The sequence below is a fragment of the Spinacia oleracea genome, chromosome 4 (genome assembly GCF_020520425.1).
Source record: "Spinacia oleracea cultivar Varoflay chromosome 4, BTI_SOV_V1, whole genome shotgun sequence".
NCBI lineage: Eukaryota > Viridiplantae > Streptophyta > Magnoliopsida > Caryophyllales > Amaranthaceae > Spinacia > Spinacia oleracea.
In genome coordinates this window covers 161534556-161551680 of record NC_079490.1, presented here as the reverse complement: position 1 = coordinate 161551680, position 17125 = coordinate 161534556, and the positions used below count along the sequence as shown (strand labels likewise).

Below are 17125 nucleotides of genomic sequence, written 5' to 3'. Positions count from 1 at the left end.
CATAACAAGGACAGATACAACAAGAGGTGAATGCACCCACCTTATTGAGCAATGTAGAAAGCTGATCCTCGAGCAACATTGGGAGGTTGAGGTAATTCATGTCTACAGAGAAGGAAATCGCGCGGCAGATTGGTTAGCCAATGAGGGTGCCGCTCAACCGAGTCAACTAAAGGTGCTAGGCTGCGCACCAAGGGAACTGGCAAGGATTGTGGAAGAGGACAAGTTGGGGGTAGCATGGCCAAGGCTTGTTCCTCCGTAGACCCCCTTCTGGTCCTGTGCTTTTATTTTTTAGTATTTGCATTTCTTTTCTCTTAGTTTAATTCCTGTTGCGTATTTTTTCTTTTATTTGGAATTTCTTTCCTCAGTTGAATCAAAAAAAAAAATCCAGCCCTAATTTAGGGTCCTTGCCTAGAAGATTGGGGAATGAAGCTTTTTAATTTGTTGCTTGATCAAATCACAAGCAATTACTTTACTATAAATGCTAGTGTGTTTAGTTTCCAAGATTGAAACCATTACTAATTGATTATACTACCTTTAGTCTGTGTTATATACACGATCATATGTTTTAATCCAATATGTATAATGGTGTATGTGGATATAGAAGTTGAAGGGATAATAGACTCATCAATTTATTCTACCAATAATGAATTATGATGTTATGAATGTACATATATAACATCAATGAAAACTATAGAAAGTCAATAGTATTTTTATTTATATAAAGTAAAATTGGGATTTCAAAGGTTCAAGGAGTGAACACTTGCAATAAAACATTATGTTTTAAAAGATTAGTGTAGATAAATTTAGTTCAGTAAAATAATGGGAATATAACACACCTTAGATATGAATTTTTAGATATGCCTTAAATAAGTTAGAATCCTAAAATTATATGATTGTCAATAAGAACTCATGGTAATCACATGTCAATCAAAGAGATCGCGGTACTAATTTTTACTTTTTACTGTTAGCCCTTATACGACAATAATTTAAATAATCAACTTACGAATATGTATGAAAATATATTTTGGATCAACTTTTTAAAAAGATTATTCATATTAAAGTGTAGAAGCAACAATTTTAAAAATCTTAAAGTATCGAAGTTATGTTAAATACTTTGTTTATGTGATTTACCTACTGTGTATGATGTGGTTTAATTGATCAAATTCGTTTTCAATTGCCATAGTTGTCAATTATATTTAAATCTTGTTCAATTCGATTAAGATTAGATTTCGATCACTTAAGACTTACAACAACAAATATTCTAGAAATCTAATCTTACGTACAATAAAAAGCATCAGAAAAAGGGAAGAGACATAAAGAACCTGTATTAATGTTAAATAGACATTCAAAATTCACATGTTCAATGATTTTAGCCATTGCTATAGGATATAAGTCATCTCAGATTCGTTGGGACTAGCTATGCATGAAAACCATGGCGATGGATTGAAAAACAAGTATTTACTCGTATTTTAAATTACATTATGATTTCGGATCATAAATACAGTCACATATACGATTGATACTTCGTAGAAATAGAGTACATTTCAAGCATTCACCCACACAATCCACAAAAGGAGTTCATTTTCGAGTACAAAAATCAATCGAAAGTAAAAGATCAATTATGACTGAGAAACAAAAATGTTCATATACATTGGAAGGTCTAAACTTAATTCAGCACAATTTATAGGAAAAAAAAAGAAGGCTTGAATATTATTTTCAATAAATGCTTGGGCACCCAAAAATAAGGGCAAACCCTGTACAAATTTTACCTAGATGGCTACGAAAGAAATGTTATACAACGATTACAAACGCGTTAATGCTACATATTGTACAAAGGTGAAAGAAAAAGACTACCTATAGGCTGTGAACTCGGTCTGCATTATATTACCTGCAGACGGGAAGAAAATATTATAAGAAAACCTAAGATAAAAGAAACTCAACATCATAAATAGTAGAAACAACATAAGGATAATCTCATGTATTCTATCCTTAATAACCTAATTTTATACAGAAATTTCTGGGATTGCTTTATTTTAACCAGCAATATCTGAGTTATACGGAGTATATAACTTCGCAGTGTTTCCATGACTTAACCAGAAAATAACATTAAATCATCATCATGAAAACATAAAAATTGAAGATATACCCTCAAATTCAGCCCTAAAATATGAAATACCGACTTCTTAAGGCATCTAACGTCGTTATAACACCTAGTCAATTTCTCATTCTCCAATTCTAACAAATTGACAAAATCAACCACTTCAGACACTCAGTTCCTTTTTTTGCTGGTTCTTGAATGTCTTTACCAACACTGTACAGTGGAACTTGCAGCTTTATGTAAGGAATTTTGACACTACGCGAAACCAGTAGGACAAAAAGTAGGAGCCAAAGGGGAGAAACAATTCCCTAACAAACATGTTTCTTCCCTTCCAAACAAAACAATGCATCTCCCGCCTTTCTTTCGCTTTCTATCTCTCTCCTAGTGTATACCATTCTAGTCTTTTACCAGCTTGGTCACCCTCTATAGCCGGTTAACAGTACCACAAAACCTCTCTTACTAACCTAGAAGTATACTACCTTGGAAAAGCTTCAGTAGCATGCCAACAAGTAGGGTGGGGGGGAGAAGAGAGGCTACAGTGAAGATGACTGTTTGCACCCTAAACCCTAACTTAGAATGAAAATGAGTTTATCGGACCTGATAATGTGCTTCCAGATTATAGCAGTGTTTCTGTCCAAATTCAATACACATAAACTCATTCATGACGTCATTTTTGCTGCAATTAAAAAATCAGGTTCCCCCGCCCCCCACCCTTTTGAATTCTTTCTAGCACTTCCCTATTTTCATGTTTCCATTTCCTATCAAAGTAAAACATAAACGTAAGATTCCACAACCATCTCTAATAAAACACATATACAGCTACAGTAAAAGGAGATTACTACAAAGCATACCAGAGTAGCTGAAGACATATGAGTTGTATGCCAATATAAGTTTCAAAGCATCATACAGCATTTATCCACATCCAAGATCAGCTAGCATTGGGGCAGAAAGCCCGTCTTGTCTCATCATAGAACCAACTGCAAAGCATAGTGACATAATTACATGTGTAGCATAACACTGCAAAAGAATCTCAAACAAACATATATAGGGGGGGGGGGGGGGGGAACAACTCCACTCGATGTTTTGAATTTTTATTTTATTTTGGGGGTAAATTCATGCTGTGGACTAGATGTTTTTATCCACGAGTTCACCAATATTTGTGTCGTTCTTTTCCTTCTGCATAGATTTCTTTTGTTCTCAGTTTGTCTTGAGAATATGTATGATGCAGAAAACAACTATCATGACATTAACAGATGTAATCATGTACCACCAATCCAACAGTGGGTATATACTAAGTTTGATAAGGTTTTGCTAAATACAACACCATCATGGCTTCATTAATTTCTAATTTTCTTTCTTATGCTTGCTTAATGTCTCTTCCACATATACCTCATATGATGAAATAGACAAATACTTAGCTAGTAATTTTTAGAAAATATTGAATGTCTAAAACTAGGAAAGGCTACGAACGTAATTATGTTATTCAATGCATACAACAGGATCATTCAACTGATACTTGTTTAGCTAAGTTGCACAAAATCAGTAAAAATTACAACCAACCCTGGGGAAATCAAATCACAGCTAACATCAAGACTGACATCCAATATGACCTCACTCCACCTCCCCCTCTATGTCCTAGTACCTCATCCCAAGGTCCCCAGCATCATGGAAAAGAAATTGAATAAAAGAGGAAGACGGGTCTTCTTTTTATTATACAGATATAACAGGTCATACAAGACTGTAAAGTCAAATAAACAATTTACATACATCAATATTTTTATATTGCCTCGAATTTATCATTAGCAAAAGAAACATACTTGCGTATAAAGACTGGCTGCCTCCTGTCTTTCGCTGGAGAGCCTTGATCGCTTTTCTCAGCTTCATCCCCAAACTTTCGGAATGGAAGCACTTCACATGGTCCTTGAACAAAACCCGCCAACACAGTGCTATCATGAGTAGACTCATAGACCTACCAGAAACCAACAGGACTAATACACTGTCACCATCCAGATTTCACACTTGCAATGGCTAATATCAATAAATTCAACATCACAGATTTCGCACTTACAATGGCTAATATCAATATATACAATGGCCTTTAACAGTCAAGAAAGAGACCATGCTGACAACAAAAATTATAAATAGAAATGTATAAAGAAAAGCACCTCATTGTTTTGAGGAGCACCCGGGCGGCCAACCTCGTTTGGCAAGTCATCAGGAAAGTAACACTTATGGACAACAAGCCATTTTAAACTAGTTTGATCCTCCCACATATCCTGAAGCATGCGTAGCAGAAACATCAATATAAAGCTGAAACATAAAAATAACTACATAGGTGTATGAAAATTATGGATCACATAAAACAAACTTTTGATACGAACAAATATCAGTGTACAAGTTCTAGACAGGGATAAAGTGTTGATCTGGAAAACACATACCTGAAGCTTAACAGGTAAAATTTTGCCATTTCCAGCACGGAGAAGGGCATAATCGTGCAATTGATATACTATTTCATTGATGCGACAAGATCGAAAAAACTTCTTTTCGTCCACAACTCTATCTGTGTCACCAACCCAGTCAACACTATGCAAGCAAATCTCTGAAGCGTCAGTAAGCTCCTCAGTTTGATCACCGACTCTCTCCATCTCAACAAGATTTTTTGGAACATCTTTTTCATCATTTTTGTCATCCTTGCATTGATGGGTTTCAATAACTCCATTGCTGTCACTGTGTTGGTGAGCTGGGATTTCAACATTATCTAACACCTTTTGATCAACATCGTTTTGATTGCTTGATATCGGCAAGTCATTGCTGTCACAGTGTTGGTGAGCTGGGATTTCAACATTATCTAACACCTTTTGATCAACATCGTTTTGATTGCTTGATATCGGCAAGCCATCAAGTTTGTTATTTGCATGAGATATCTCTGGAGTTTCAGGCTCTGTCTCAGACATTAACCTATCTTCAGAAGGAGATATTTCAGATTTCACCTGCAGAGAAGGCTTATCACTAGAAGGTTCATTTGATGTTGATAAAGAGGGCTCTACTGCAGCTGCTGTCATGTTGCTTGAGCAATTTTCTAACTTAGACTCATCTTCCTTTATGCCTATGGATACGTCATTTCTATTCATCTCACTTTCGTGTGGCAGGTTTGACTCAGACGATGGTTCAGCAACTTTTGCAGCATGAGAGTGCACTTTAGAATCCTGGCTTCCATTTGTAGTTGCGTTTGGCGGACTCACTTGAGAGTGTGTTTTAAAATCCTGGATTCTGTCTATCATGGCATTTGGCTGATTAACCTTAGAGTGTGTTTTGAAATCTTGGAATCTTTCAATAATTGCATTTGACTGATTCATCTTCTCATCCATGGTTTCCGCCTTTCTCTCTGAAGGCAACTGAACTCCAATTGTGTTTGAAAGGACTTTTGGAACATTCATATTTCTGGTAACACGGCCATATTTTGGAGGAAACGGTTTCCCATTGCTCATTGAGATACACCTAGGACAATGCCACTCAACTCTCGGTATGCTTTTTGCATTGTGTGATTGTAGACATCCCAAATGAAAACCCTTCTCACAAGCATCACAAACCACCATATTTTCAACCTCGTTAATAACCAGCTTGCAGAACTGACACGATGTTGCTCTATTCATATAATCCCTCGAAGGAGGAGTCCACACAGGACGTGGAGGGACCTTTGGGGTAAGAAATTTCTGTACTATCCTAGATACCTCAAGGTGGTGATTGACAGCTGGAGCATGAACAAATGGCATACCCTGAATAGGATGATGCATAGTAGGCCTCATTCCAGGAACTGTGTGACTGGTGACAAGTCCTGGCGTTGGAGCAACAGCTGATTGTGATGTCATTTGTGGAGCACTTAAACTAGCATTACTTTCAGATTTCACTTGCAGTTGACCAGGCACCATATTCTTTGTTCCGAGATTAACCTGCATTGGAGTCTGAGGCCGTAGATGCACAGGAGTAGTCCGCACCATATGTTGATTAGCTGCAGAACTCACTGAGAAACAGAAGGTATAAGTTTGTAGCTATTCTACATGAATTGAGGTACCAAAATGACAGCATTAGTGCATTGAGGTTCACATAATTTATAACAATGGTATCTGAACAATTAAGCAATAAGATGAGAGCCTGGAGAAAAAGATATCTCAATCCAAAATTTCTAGAGTACAGACCTAATAATGTGAGCTTCAGCATATTTAGGACAGCTAATAAAAAAGCAGGGTAACAGGCACAACTTAGTGTATTTTTAAAATAATAGGGAAGAAAAACTATGTTAGGCCCCTGAAAGTGGGCAACCTGACACAAATTACTGTATCCATGTATGGTAATACAGTATTGCATGAGAAAAATAAAAATGAGGTTTAACAATAGAAAAAGGAAGCCTCTTTCCTAAGTCCACTCCAGTCACAGGAAGAAACCCACGTTAGCTTGTTGTTCTGGTACTACTGATGTACCCCATAATTAACTTCAATCATACGCGTACATAAGCTCTTTTACAGTAACATAACAGCAGAAATATTTGGGTACACTCATAAAGCATATAAATCATTGATGTATATCTCGCATTTATGACTGCACTGTACTGTAATCGTGCCAAAAGCTTTTGATACAACCTTGGACTATAATCAGATGAACCAAGGTACAAGAAAGAATCCTTGGTGGAGAATTATTGAGCAAGAGAAAGAAAAACACACTAAGACAGCGCTTGGAACTGAGATGGCTAACGCCATAGTCATGCTTATGTGCACCTTTGCACAGTTATGAGTAAACCCCCATATGCAAATTGCTTGTTTCAGTGTCCACACAAGCACACACTTAACCAAAAAACACATCTTCAGCTTATTTTTATGGAGAAAAGCATATCTAGTACTACTTCCTTCTCCCTCCCCTTAGGATATCTTCTTTGAAGCATCATTTCCGATTAGGTAAATTCTCTCCAAGATCAAAAGGAAATTAGAGTTAACTAGATTAAGTCTCGTGCATGCATAGATATTCTAAAATCATTTTGACCCATTTTTTAATAAAATATTTAGCTAACATTTCTTCCCTAAAGCTAATCATTCATTATCATTACCCCATTGCCTCATTATCCCTAAAGCTAATGAATAATTTAAAAATCTTGAACATACTCATTAAATCATCTAATATGCAATTACCGTCTTACTACATATTACATATTTTATATGCTAATTTGACCAAAATATTCGATATGTTTAAGGCGTTGATTGATCAAAATATTGAGTAAATATATTTTCTATTATTGATGTACCGATATGAATAAAATATTTCCAAAATCAATTTTAGAAAATTAGCATTACGTGTATCTGTTGTTGTCATATTCTACAATCCAATATTTTTTCCGTACATAAACATTTAATAAAAAAAGGATAGAAAATAATTAAAAAATAAAGCAATATATTTTTTAGGAATTAGGAAAAGGATTTTTGGCGGGAAAATTATTCTGGGTGTCTATTTTATTATAAAGCTATATTAGGTCTCATGCACGCACAGAATTCTAAAATTATTTGACCAATTTTGTACAATATATTTGACCAAAATATTTCTCTCCGTAAAGTTACTATATAATTATTAAATCTAGAACATACTCTTTTAATCATATGCGGAGTAATATGCGATTTTCGTCCTACTATTACGTACTTATTACACATTTTATACGCTTAATACGCTAATTTGACCAAAATATTCGATATACTAGTATGATACTTTGACTAAAATATCGAGTAAATATATTTTTCATTATTAATATACCGATTTGACTAAAATATCACCAAAACCCATTTTTAGCAAGTTATTATGTGGCATCTATTATTTCCATAATCTATAAACAAATATTGTTTTTTTTCCATAAAAAATTACTCCCTCAGTCCAGATTAGTTTTTACATTTTCCATTTTCCATTTTCATCCGTTCCAAATTAGTTTTTACACTTCTATTTTGGAAAAGATCTCACAACTAGTTTATTACTTCTCTCTTTTCACTACCAAAAAGTTAGTATCCCACTCTCTCACACATTTCATCAAAATAAACACTCCACTATCTACTTTTCAATAAATTAACACCCCACTATCTACTTCCTCATCTACTTTTCAATAAAATAATACTTGACTATCTACTTTCTCATCTACTTTTCTAAAATAATAATAATTTGATAACCAAACAACAACTTATCTCCTAAAACTATGTGCCCTGATAAGTGTCAAAACTAATCATGGACGGAGGAAGTAATAAAAGGGGACAGAAAATTAAGTAGATACTTTTTTCAGATAATGGTGCTTGTCATAATTTTTTTTTTTTTGCAACAGAAAGTGGACATGAGTCATTCCTGGTATTTGTTTTAGTATAAAGTAAAATATTTGATTACCTGAGTAAAAATTACAATGAATTAACTATGGATTTCAAGGTTTGAAGTTGTAATTTAAGCACTTTGTACCATGTGGAAAATTTGAAGTTCCATCAAGTAATAGTGTAATGCCCTTATTGTACTCTACATTTCCTTCTTCCATTACTTCTTTTTGTTTGTGTTTAATGCCTTTCATTACAGCCTCTTGTTGAGTTCTCGATAGGGGCTTTAGCTTCTATAGTTCTAGAATTAAGTTTTGACAGTTGATGTCGCAAATAAATTGGCTCCATTTGCCAATTGCCTAGTCGATATTGCTTGTAACAAATTACAAATTACTGCAAACCTGAAATGGTTCGCATTTTCCTACGATGAGTTGCAAGATGACTGTTACTTATGAGTGGATTAATGACTCTAGTGAGATTAGCAAAAGCCATAAGTCTTCTCATCTATGAGTGGATTAATTACTCTAGTGAGATTTTCCGTTTCTAAGAAAAGCTAGCAATAAATGGAAAACCCTGACTAAAATGATTTTGCTTCTTGCTTCATTTTCTGCCTTATATGGGCATTTCTAGCTCTCTAGTGTATCACATGGTGGACTTAAATTGGTTAACTACCTACTGGAAGGGCAGAAACGTATCAGCAACCTATTACTCTTCCCATCATATAGAAGTCCCGTTGATCTACATTTCCTATATCAATTTCAATGACAATAAAATCATTACACCTCAATATTTCAAGTCTCTCCTTTTAGAAAAACAGCCTTCTGCTACAATTTTTGACAGTTTTGATTCTCACTAACATATGTTGAATGTACCGTTTTATGGAAGTATAAGTATAAAGTATAACAACACTTAAATTCGTAGTAGGATTCGGGTTCACATAGCAGATTGAGGCAGTTGCAATTCAAACACATATTATTATTACCAGATATATACTTTCAGTCTATGCTCATCCTGAATTCCTGACCCATAGATATTGAAAAAAGAAAGCCTTCTGATATCAATAGTCCTTCTATTTCACATTTACCTACATGCACACTGATTCAATCACAGTATGTTCTACATTTCCATATTCTATACAAGCACTTAATAATTCCTACACGCCGTTCAGTTTTTTTTCTTAATCGATAATTTGATTCATTTTAACATGAAAACAGGTGACAGATGCTTCAAGAAAATAAACATTGTTCATACACGAAATTCTAGGCAGTAAATTCCACACACTAATTAATAAGATAACGCATTTTTAAATTTGTACTTACTAACCAAAAAAATTGAAATGAAAAGCAAGTAATTGAAACCATTCAAAAACATCAGCATAAACAGCTCATCATGCAATCATGACTCAACATAGTTATCAAAATAGGAAGCAAGTGTAAACACAGTCAAATGCTCCCAGAGTAAATGGGCTTTTGCGAATAACAAACCTGGGACATGAGGCAAAGCTTTCCCATTTGGTCTTACATCAGGTCTTATATTTGCTCTATCAAGTCTAGGAGGCATCACAGAGGTAGAATCCCTTCCCATATTATTCAATACAGCAGAAGATAAAGCTGGTGGGCGAACTTCGGTGCTAGGAGGATGAAACCGCATGGGTGCAGAAGCTGCTGAAGAAGGATTAGCAACAGGAATAGGAGGTTGAAAAGTTCCTGTGGATACAGGCATTTGGCCCACTTTATCAGATGGGACTACACGGACTGTAGGAGGTGGCCCACGGTTCTCACTAACAGCCCCACTGGCAGTTTGCACTCTCTGAGATGGATATGAAGCAGGCTGCACAGCAAACACCTTAGATTCTTCCATCTACAATATATATCCATCAAAGAACAAAAGGTAGTCAGACAAAGACTGGTGGGCTTTAAACCTTGCATGGTGATTGATTTAACTACATCCACTGAGCAATCTCAAACAACTAAAACATTAACAGCAAAAATCTACAAAAGAAGCCAAACAGAAATCCCAACAGTCATACAATATGAAAATATATTTACCAGCACAGTCTAATACGGAGTACTAATCATGAGAATGCTCATCTAGACAAAAGATTATTTAATTTTGAAAGTGTAAATACACATCTCTATCAGCCGTGAACATCAGAAATTTATACTGAGACAAGAGAGGACATTTTCAATAGAGATTGGAATACTGAGATATCAAATATTAGAACCAATCTTCAAACAGACCCAGGTGACAGAAACAACATGGCAAGATTGTTCTTGGTTGTTGCCAATTGGACCTCAATATATATACTCCGTATCATTTAGAAGGAGAAAAAACACAGTTGCATTTAATCATGACCTGGAAAAAAGTTATACATTGACCAATTAACCTGCAAGGTTAAAAGAACCAAATAGACAAGTAATGACCTCTATAGATTAATTACCTCAATACTAACCTCAATCCAAGAAAACATAGTCATCTAGATTTAAATCAAGTTAACCAACTACTCCCAAACATGCCCGGTTACCTAATACTACGGTTGATAAACATCTACCACACCTCATTGTCCTACTGAGAAACACTAATGGCCTGTTTAGTACAAGGTCATAATTAGATGTAACAACAATGTGTTGCTTCTAATATTACCATAAACATAAGCATAAAAACTACACACGAATGTCCTACTACACTCTATCAAGCGAGCCGTAATTGTATCTAAATTAATGATACAGCTTACGCTTGCATCAATAGAACCTAAAAGTATATGAAACCAGCAAAACCCTTAAAGTAGCAAATTGATTCTCAACAGACAATTGCTCCCATTCAAAGCCCGAGTCACATGGCTTAGATAGTTAGATTCAATCAAAAGATAGTCCTAATCATTTGCATTGATCAATATTGTCAACCTCTGACTTCCTAACCAAAATACACAACATAAAACAAACATGAATTCAATTGCAAACTTAACTTAAAAACATTAGCAAATGTTAAAAGGACAAGTATTAATGTTGAATTCAAAGCAATTATCTATAATAAAAAGCTCACCCTGCGTTTAGAGAGAGCAATCTTATCCGAAATCGAGATCTTTGTTGGGCGAAACCCTCCAACTCGCTCCTTCAAACGATTAAGCCCTAAATCTTCAATCACAACACCAAAAGCCTCAGTAGGAAGAATATCCTTAGGAGCCAACTCCTGACACAAAGTCACAACCTTTTCCCTAGCTTCCGCCATCATCGCCTTCTCCGCAACTGTTGGATCTCTCCCGGCTCTCATCCTTCCTAAAGCGGACAATACGAGCACAATCTCCGCCACTCTCTTCATCTCCACCACCTCCTCCTTCTTCCTCCTCTTCGCTGTCACTGTCTCACCACCATCAATCTCCATTCCTCCTCCCCCACCACCACCTCCTCCGCTGTCAATTGCAACCTCAATTTCCATCATTCGCTTCGTACCACCTCCGCAGCCGCCAGAATTCACCGAATCGTCATCCATAAGACAAAGAAAGAGAAAGAAACAAAGCTTTAAGTACCTGCAATTGTGGAGACAAGTGAAGAGATGGATTAGCCGCCATTGAAGGAGGAGGAGAGAGAAAGTGAGAGGGGATGAGAGAGAACGATATAGGGAGAAAGGAGGAGGGAGAAGAAGGAAGAAGACGTTGGGCAAGGAATTTAAAACGGGGGGAAATTAGTGAAATTAAAATACAAAAATTCGATAAAAATTAAACCTTTTGGCGCGATTGAGAGATTGTCACGACTGATTGATTAACTGAAGCAAAACGAAGAAGAGAGAGAAAAAGGGAGGTTTGGGGATTTTTTTAGAGAGAGAAAACTAATTTAGGGGTTTTTATTTCTTCTCGGTTTTTTTTTTTGGCTTTTTTGGTTGCAGGTGGTTTTAGTTTAACCCGCTTTTCGAGTTAGGGATGGTTGGTATTTGACCCATATAGTGCAAGCCCAAGTTTGGAGTGCCCTTATTTGTTTGGGCATGGATCACTATTTGTATTTTCTATTGTAAACTTCCCTAGTTCTTTTTCAGTTTCCCAAAAATAAAAAACACTTTCTCCGTCCTTTTTAGGGGTTATTTTTCTATTTTTACATTATTGGAAAAATATAGTCACGTGAAATTTTGTTAGATTTGTATCAATGAATCTAATCTAATATATATATATAAAGGGGAGTTTTTTGGAGAACATTTAGAGCGTCCACGTAGGATTTCCACGTCATCACATGTTATTAACTTATTAATTAATTAAATAAAGAATATTAGAGTCTTGCCATGATTGACCACTTAATAAGATAAGATGATAGATAATATGATAAGATAGATTCCAACTAAAATTTATCCTACTTCTCTTCAATCTTTTTATATATATACATATAAGCTTTTGATGGGAATTTATCCTACTTCCTTTCTACGTTTTTGTGATAAAATATGCAATGTGACGCAATGTGGTGTTAATTATACCCCGGGGACAGATGAGATTATTATCCAGTGTTGTTATTTTTGGGTGTCTGTTTATTGTTTCAGAACATGAGAGGATGAAGCTTAAGGTGTGAATTCTGATTCGTGGGAAACAGTTGATATGTTGTGTTGTTTCTTTGATGGTTTTTCTGTGACACATCTTGCTAACCATGTCGTCTAAGTTTATATGCTTTGTTCTCATAAATCTCTTTATGGGCTATTGGCATATCACACATTTTTGGCCAATCATGATTTTGCTATGTCTATAAACTTAAATGCCTATGTCTTGAGTAGTTATCGTATTTGTGTTTTGTATTAGGTTCATATGTATTAGAAAGCGTTGTTTAGTTTTGATACGTAGTATAGCGGACTATTTTGGATGGGCATGCGTTATTTCCATGTCATCAAATCTCTGAATAATATATTTCAGATTATTAAAATAAAAATAGATAAATAAGCACCTAATAAAAGATAATAAGAGATAAATTTTACTAAGAATAAAAAAGATAAATAAGTACTAAGTAAATAACAGAAAAAAATACAATTATCCTATTTAAAAAAATAAGATAGAATTACAAATTTTGAATTTTCACAAAGACAAAATACCATTGAGAGTGGATAGAATAGTCAACGAAGAAAAGTAGATATAATTACAATTCTTCATTCTATACAATTGCATACGTATGCATATCCTTAATAGAGTTTATGTGACCATTCTATACAATTCTTCATTCTATACCATTACATACTTATGCATATTCGTTATAGAGATTATGCATATTCGTAATACTATAAAACACTCTATGCCTAGATAATTATCAAATATGTAATAGAGTTTTATTTATATTAAACCTTCAATATTTGGATTAATTCATATCATAAATTTAAATCATAATAACTATTATTAAGCATACAATAGAATTCTACTTTCTATTATACTTATAATTTATAAAATACCTATTTCTATACGATGATATGTATGAAAATTGACAAACCCGTGCATCGCACGGGCTTCAATACTAGTATATCTCTATTGTAAACTTAGTGATAACTTCAGATATTATCGAATAAAGTAAAAGAACAATTACAACGTGATGTCGTCGCAAATCCGTCAGAAAGGGGGCGGGATTTGCAGTGGCGGATAGTTTTACGAGAGGGGCCGGTTGAAAAAATAAGCAATATAGTATGAAATTATACAATTATACACAAACTAGATTTTAGCCTGTGCGGTGCACATATCCTACTTAACTTTTAAGTTAATATAAAACTCATATGCATACCAACAACTATATTTTAGACTTCTAGATTAGATTAGCTTTTGATTTTGATTTTGGATTAAATTTCATTTTAGATTTATTTTTTAATTATTAGAGTGTTTGATTTTGAATGCGTAATATTAATAATTAATTAATAAAAAATATTTACGTAACACCTAATTATTTATTTACGTGATACTCGACTTTTTTAATTCAAAAATATTTTCGAAATATTATTTTTCATTGGCCGAAACCATTAGATTTCCTAAATGGCGCTCTAATATTGAATTAGTGTTTGATATTGGATTGAATTTTATTCTAGATTAGTGTTTGATTTTGGATGAATTTTATTTTAGATTTATTTTTTTAATTATTAGAGTGTTTGATTTTGGATGGAGTTGTATATATTAGTAATTAACTAGTATAATGCCCGTGCGATGCACGGTTTATTATCCTAATATTAAATTTGCATGAAATCTAAGTTGCAGTTGCAGACAATCTATAATAAAAAACAGAGCTTATAAATATTTTTCTATTTAAAAATTAATGATGAATAAAATATAATAAAATATGTTGTTGCCCCATTCGTACAATGTCTTATTTATTAAAAAAAAAATTAAAAATAAGGGTACAAAGATATGTTTGTTTTCGTCCCCTCTCATCACCTGTGTCAAATAAAAAATTATTCTCATTCTCCCTATACTTCGGTAGTCATACTCCTCTAACACTCCCACCGTCCATCTATTTTATTCGACTATAAATGACTTTGAAGCGGGTGAAGCCTCCACAACCGTACAAGGGTAATTTTTTATCCCCTCCACCAACTGTAGGTATAGTACCAAATCCAATCCCGTTCCTGCTCGTATTAATTATGAGATACGAAATAAAATTCATCCTTATTAACTACCTCATTATCCGATCACTTAACACATACCCCCACCATTTACTTTATTCAGATATAGATGACTTTGAGGCGGGGAGGGGCCTCCACACTCGTAACCACCTAAGATCTTATCCCCCTCCTTGCCACCCACGATAGGAACAATAGTACCAATCGGGCCACCCCACCCAATCCCTTTCCTGAAGGGTAAACAATAAAATTCATCCCCGTTCAATCACCCTCCCGTGTATCTACACCGGCCTCAAACCCACCCCTAAAATCAACATTTTTTGTTTAGGTAAGAGAACTTTGAATTTTAAAACTCTATTCTAGAGACTTCTACAATTTGGTTGTCTGGTTAGAGTAATTGAGTAAATAAACAACACATTATAATATGTAGGTTAGTATTATTTTTTTTTAAAAGATTCACAATAAATTAGTTGAAGGATAAGAGAAGCGGGCGGGGCTAATAAAAATTCATGCATCCTCTTCCCGTCACCCGCGGCGAGTACAACTTTTTAACCCCGTCACACCAAATTTCCTCCACCCTTCCCACCAAGTGCGGATGCGCGGGCTTATCTCCCAAAAAAAACTTGCCCCATTGACAATCTTTCGTCCCTATATTCGTTAAATAAGTCACTTTGTCTTTCATCTATCTTTTGAATATATTGGCATAAGTTTATTATTAAAATTATTTTTATTCGCTATAATATTGATGAAAATATCTGACATACATATTAATAATAATTTTGTTATAATTTACGATACTACTACGTACAATATAAACCCTTAATTATAAAATATAACCATTATAAAGTCTATGTTGACTTATGGAGTTAGTAATTTCAAAATCATATTTGCCCCTTTACCCCAAGTATGATATAACATGATATATTATTAGTAGATCAAATATGTTACATTATAATGCTCACTCACTTTATTCGACCAAATATTCATTAAAAAATGTCATACTCCACCCTCTTAACTCAATTGACCAATTTAAAAATTTATCTTATTCATCAACTTTAAATTGAACTTAATATAATAAAATACAAAATTAGAGTTTTACTAAGTTATATGTATGTATATTCTGACCTATCTTATCTTGTTATATCACAAATTAATGTTTTTGTAATATCTAGTTTTGCATGTACAATTGCATGGACATAATATGAAGCAGATCAGTTGCGTTGACATATAATCTGTATGTCATAGTAATACCATTTCATGTTTACTAATTTACTAATATATAAATTATAAAAGATATTTTTTAGTTTAGCAACAATATCTTTTAAAAATATACTTTGTATGTAATAAGGTATTGAACTGAAGTATATCCTCCGTATAATTGATTTGTTTAATTAGGAAGGGGAAAAGAGCTGGAAAATATTTTTAATATGTTTATTATCAACATAATATTGAAGATTTATAATGAAAATCAATAATATTTTTTCCTTAATTTAAGTATTTTAATTATTTTTGTTTAATAAAGAGAGGCGAATCAATGAGTGACATTTGTCATCACTACATTGATTTCCTCTCTTTCAGTATAATATATAGATATAGATTATGTGAAAAGTTAACACGTTTGGAGTATTACTGTATGAGTTATAAACTTTCTATCATGTTATGATTTCTAATTTTGTAATCTACAGAGTATTGCATTTTTATTATCTTTTATAGCTTTGTTAGAGTTTCTAATTATGTTAAAATTAAATATCAACATATATGACTTAAATATTATTTGACATATTTGGTCGAAATTTAGTTTAATGAATTCTAATTATGTAAGTTAATCTCTTATGAAAGAGCTTACATGGCCACAATAAATATAATTTTAAGAACAATTATAAATTACCCTAGTAAAAAATGTGATGTATTAATTATTTTATATTAAAAGAGAGGGAAATCAAAGAGTGGAAGTTGTCAGCTCCACATTAATCCTCTCTATTAAGCTATGTTCTATTCGATTTATTTGGTTTGAACTTATGTTATCTGAATTTATCTGAACTTATCCGAATTTAACCGAACTTATCTTAACTTATCTAAGCTTATTTTATCCGGGAAATAACTTATTTTTGTGTGAAAAAAATGTTTGGAAAAAACTTAA

At 33.8% G+C, this 17125-nt stretch overlaps 1 protein-coding gene across 4 annotated transcripts; it reads right to left on the bottom strand.

Moving 5' to 3' along the window:
* Positions 1 to 1597: 1597 nt before the first annotated feature.
* Positions 1598 to 12301, bottom strand: LOC110793684 (uncharacterized). Of its 4 annotated transcripts, none has more exons than XM_056841468.1 (8): positions 12146 to 12301; positions 11467 to 11950; positions 9909 to 10254; positions 4537 to 6119; positions 4264 to 4374; positions 3916 to 4067; positions 2950 to 3075; positions 1598 to 1888 (listed from the first exon to the last, which is right to left on the bottom strand). In XM_056841468.1, the coding sequence occupies exons 2-7, from the start codon at positions 11911 to 11913 to the stop codon at positions 3027 to 3029; spliced, it is 2688 nt and encodes an 895-aa protein (XP_056697446.1). In that variant the 5' UTR covers positions 11914 to 11950; positions 12146 to 12301; the 3' UTR covers positions 1598 to 1888; positions 2950 to 3026. The 4 variants fall into 4 exon arrangements, with proteins under 4 accessions (XP_056697446.1, XP_021854278.2, XP_056697445.1 ...); XM_021998586.2 differs by having other exon boundaries at positions 9909 to 10284; positions 12146 to 12300; XM_056841467.1 differs by having other exon boundaries at positions 9909 to 10284; positions 11467 to 12155.
* Between the last annotated feature and the right edge of the window lie 4824 nt (positions 12302 to 17125).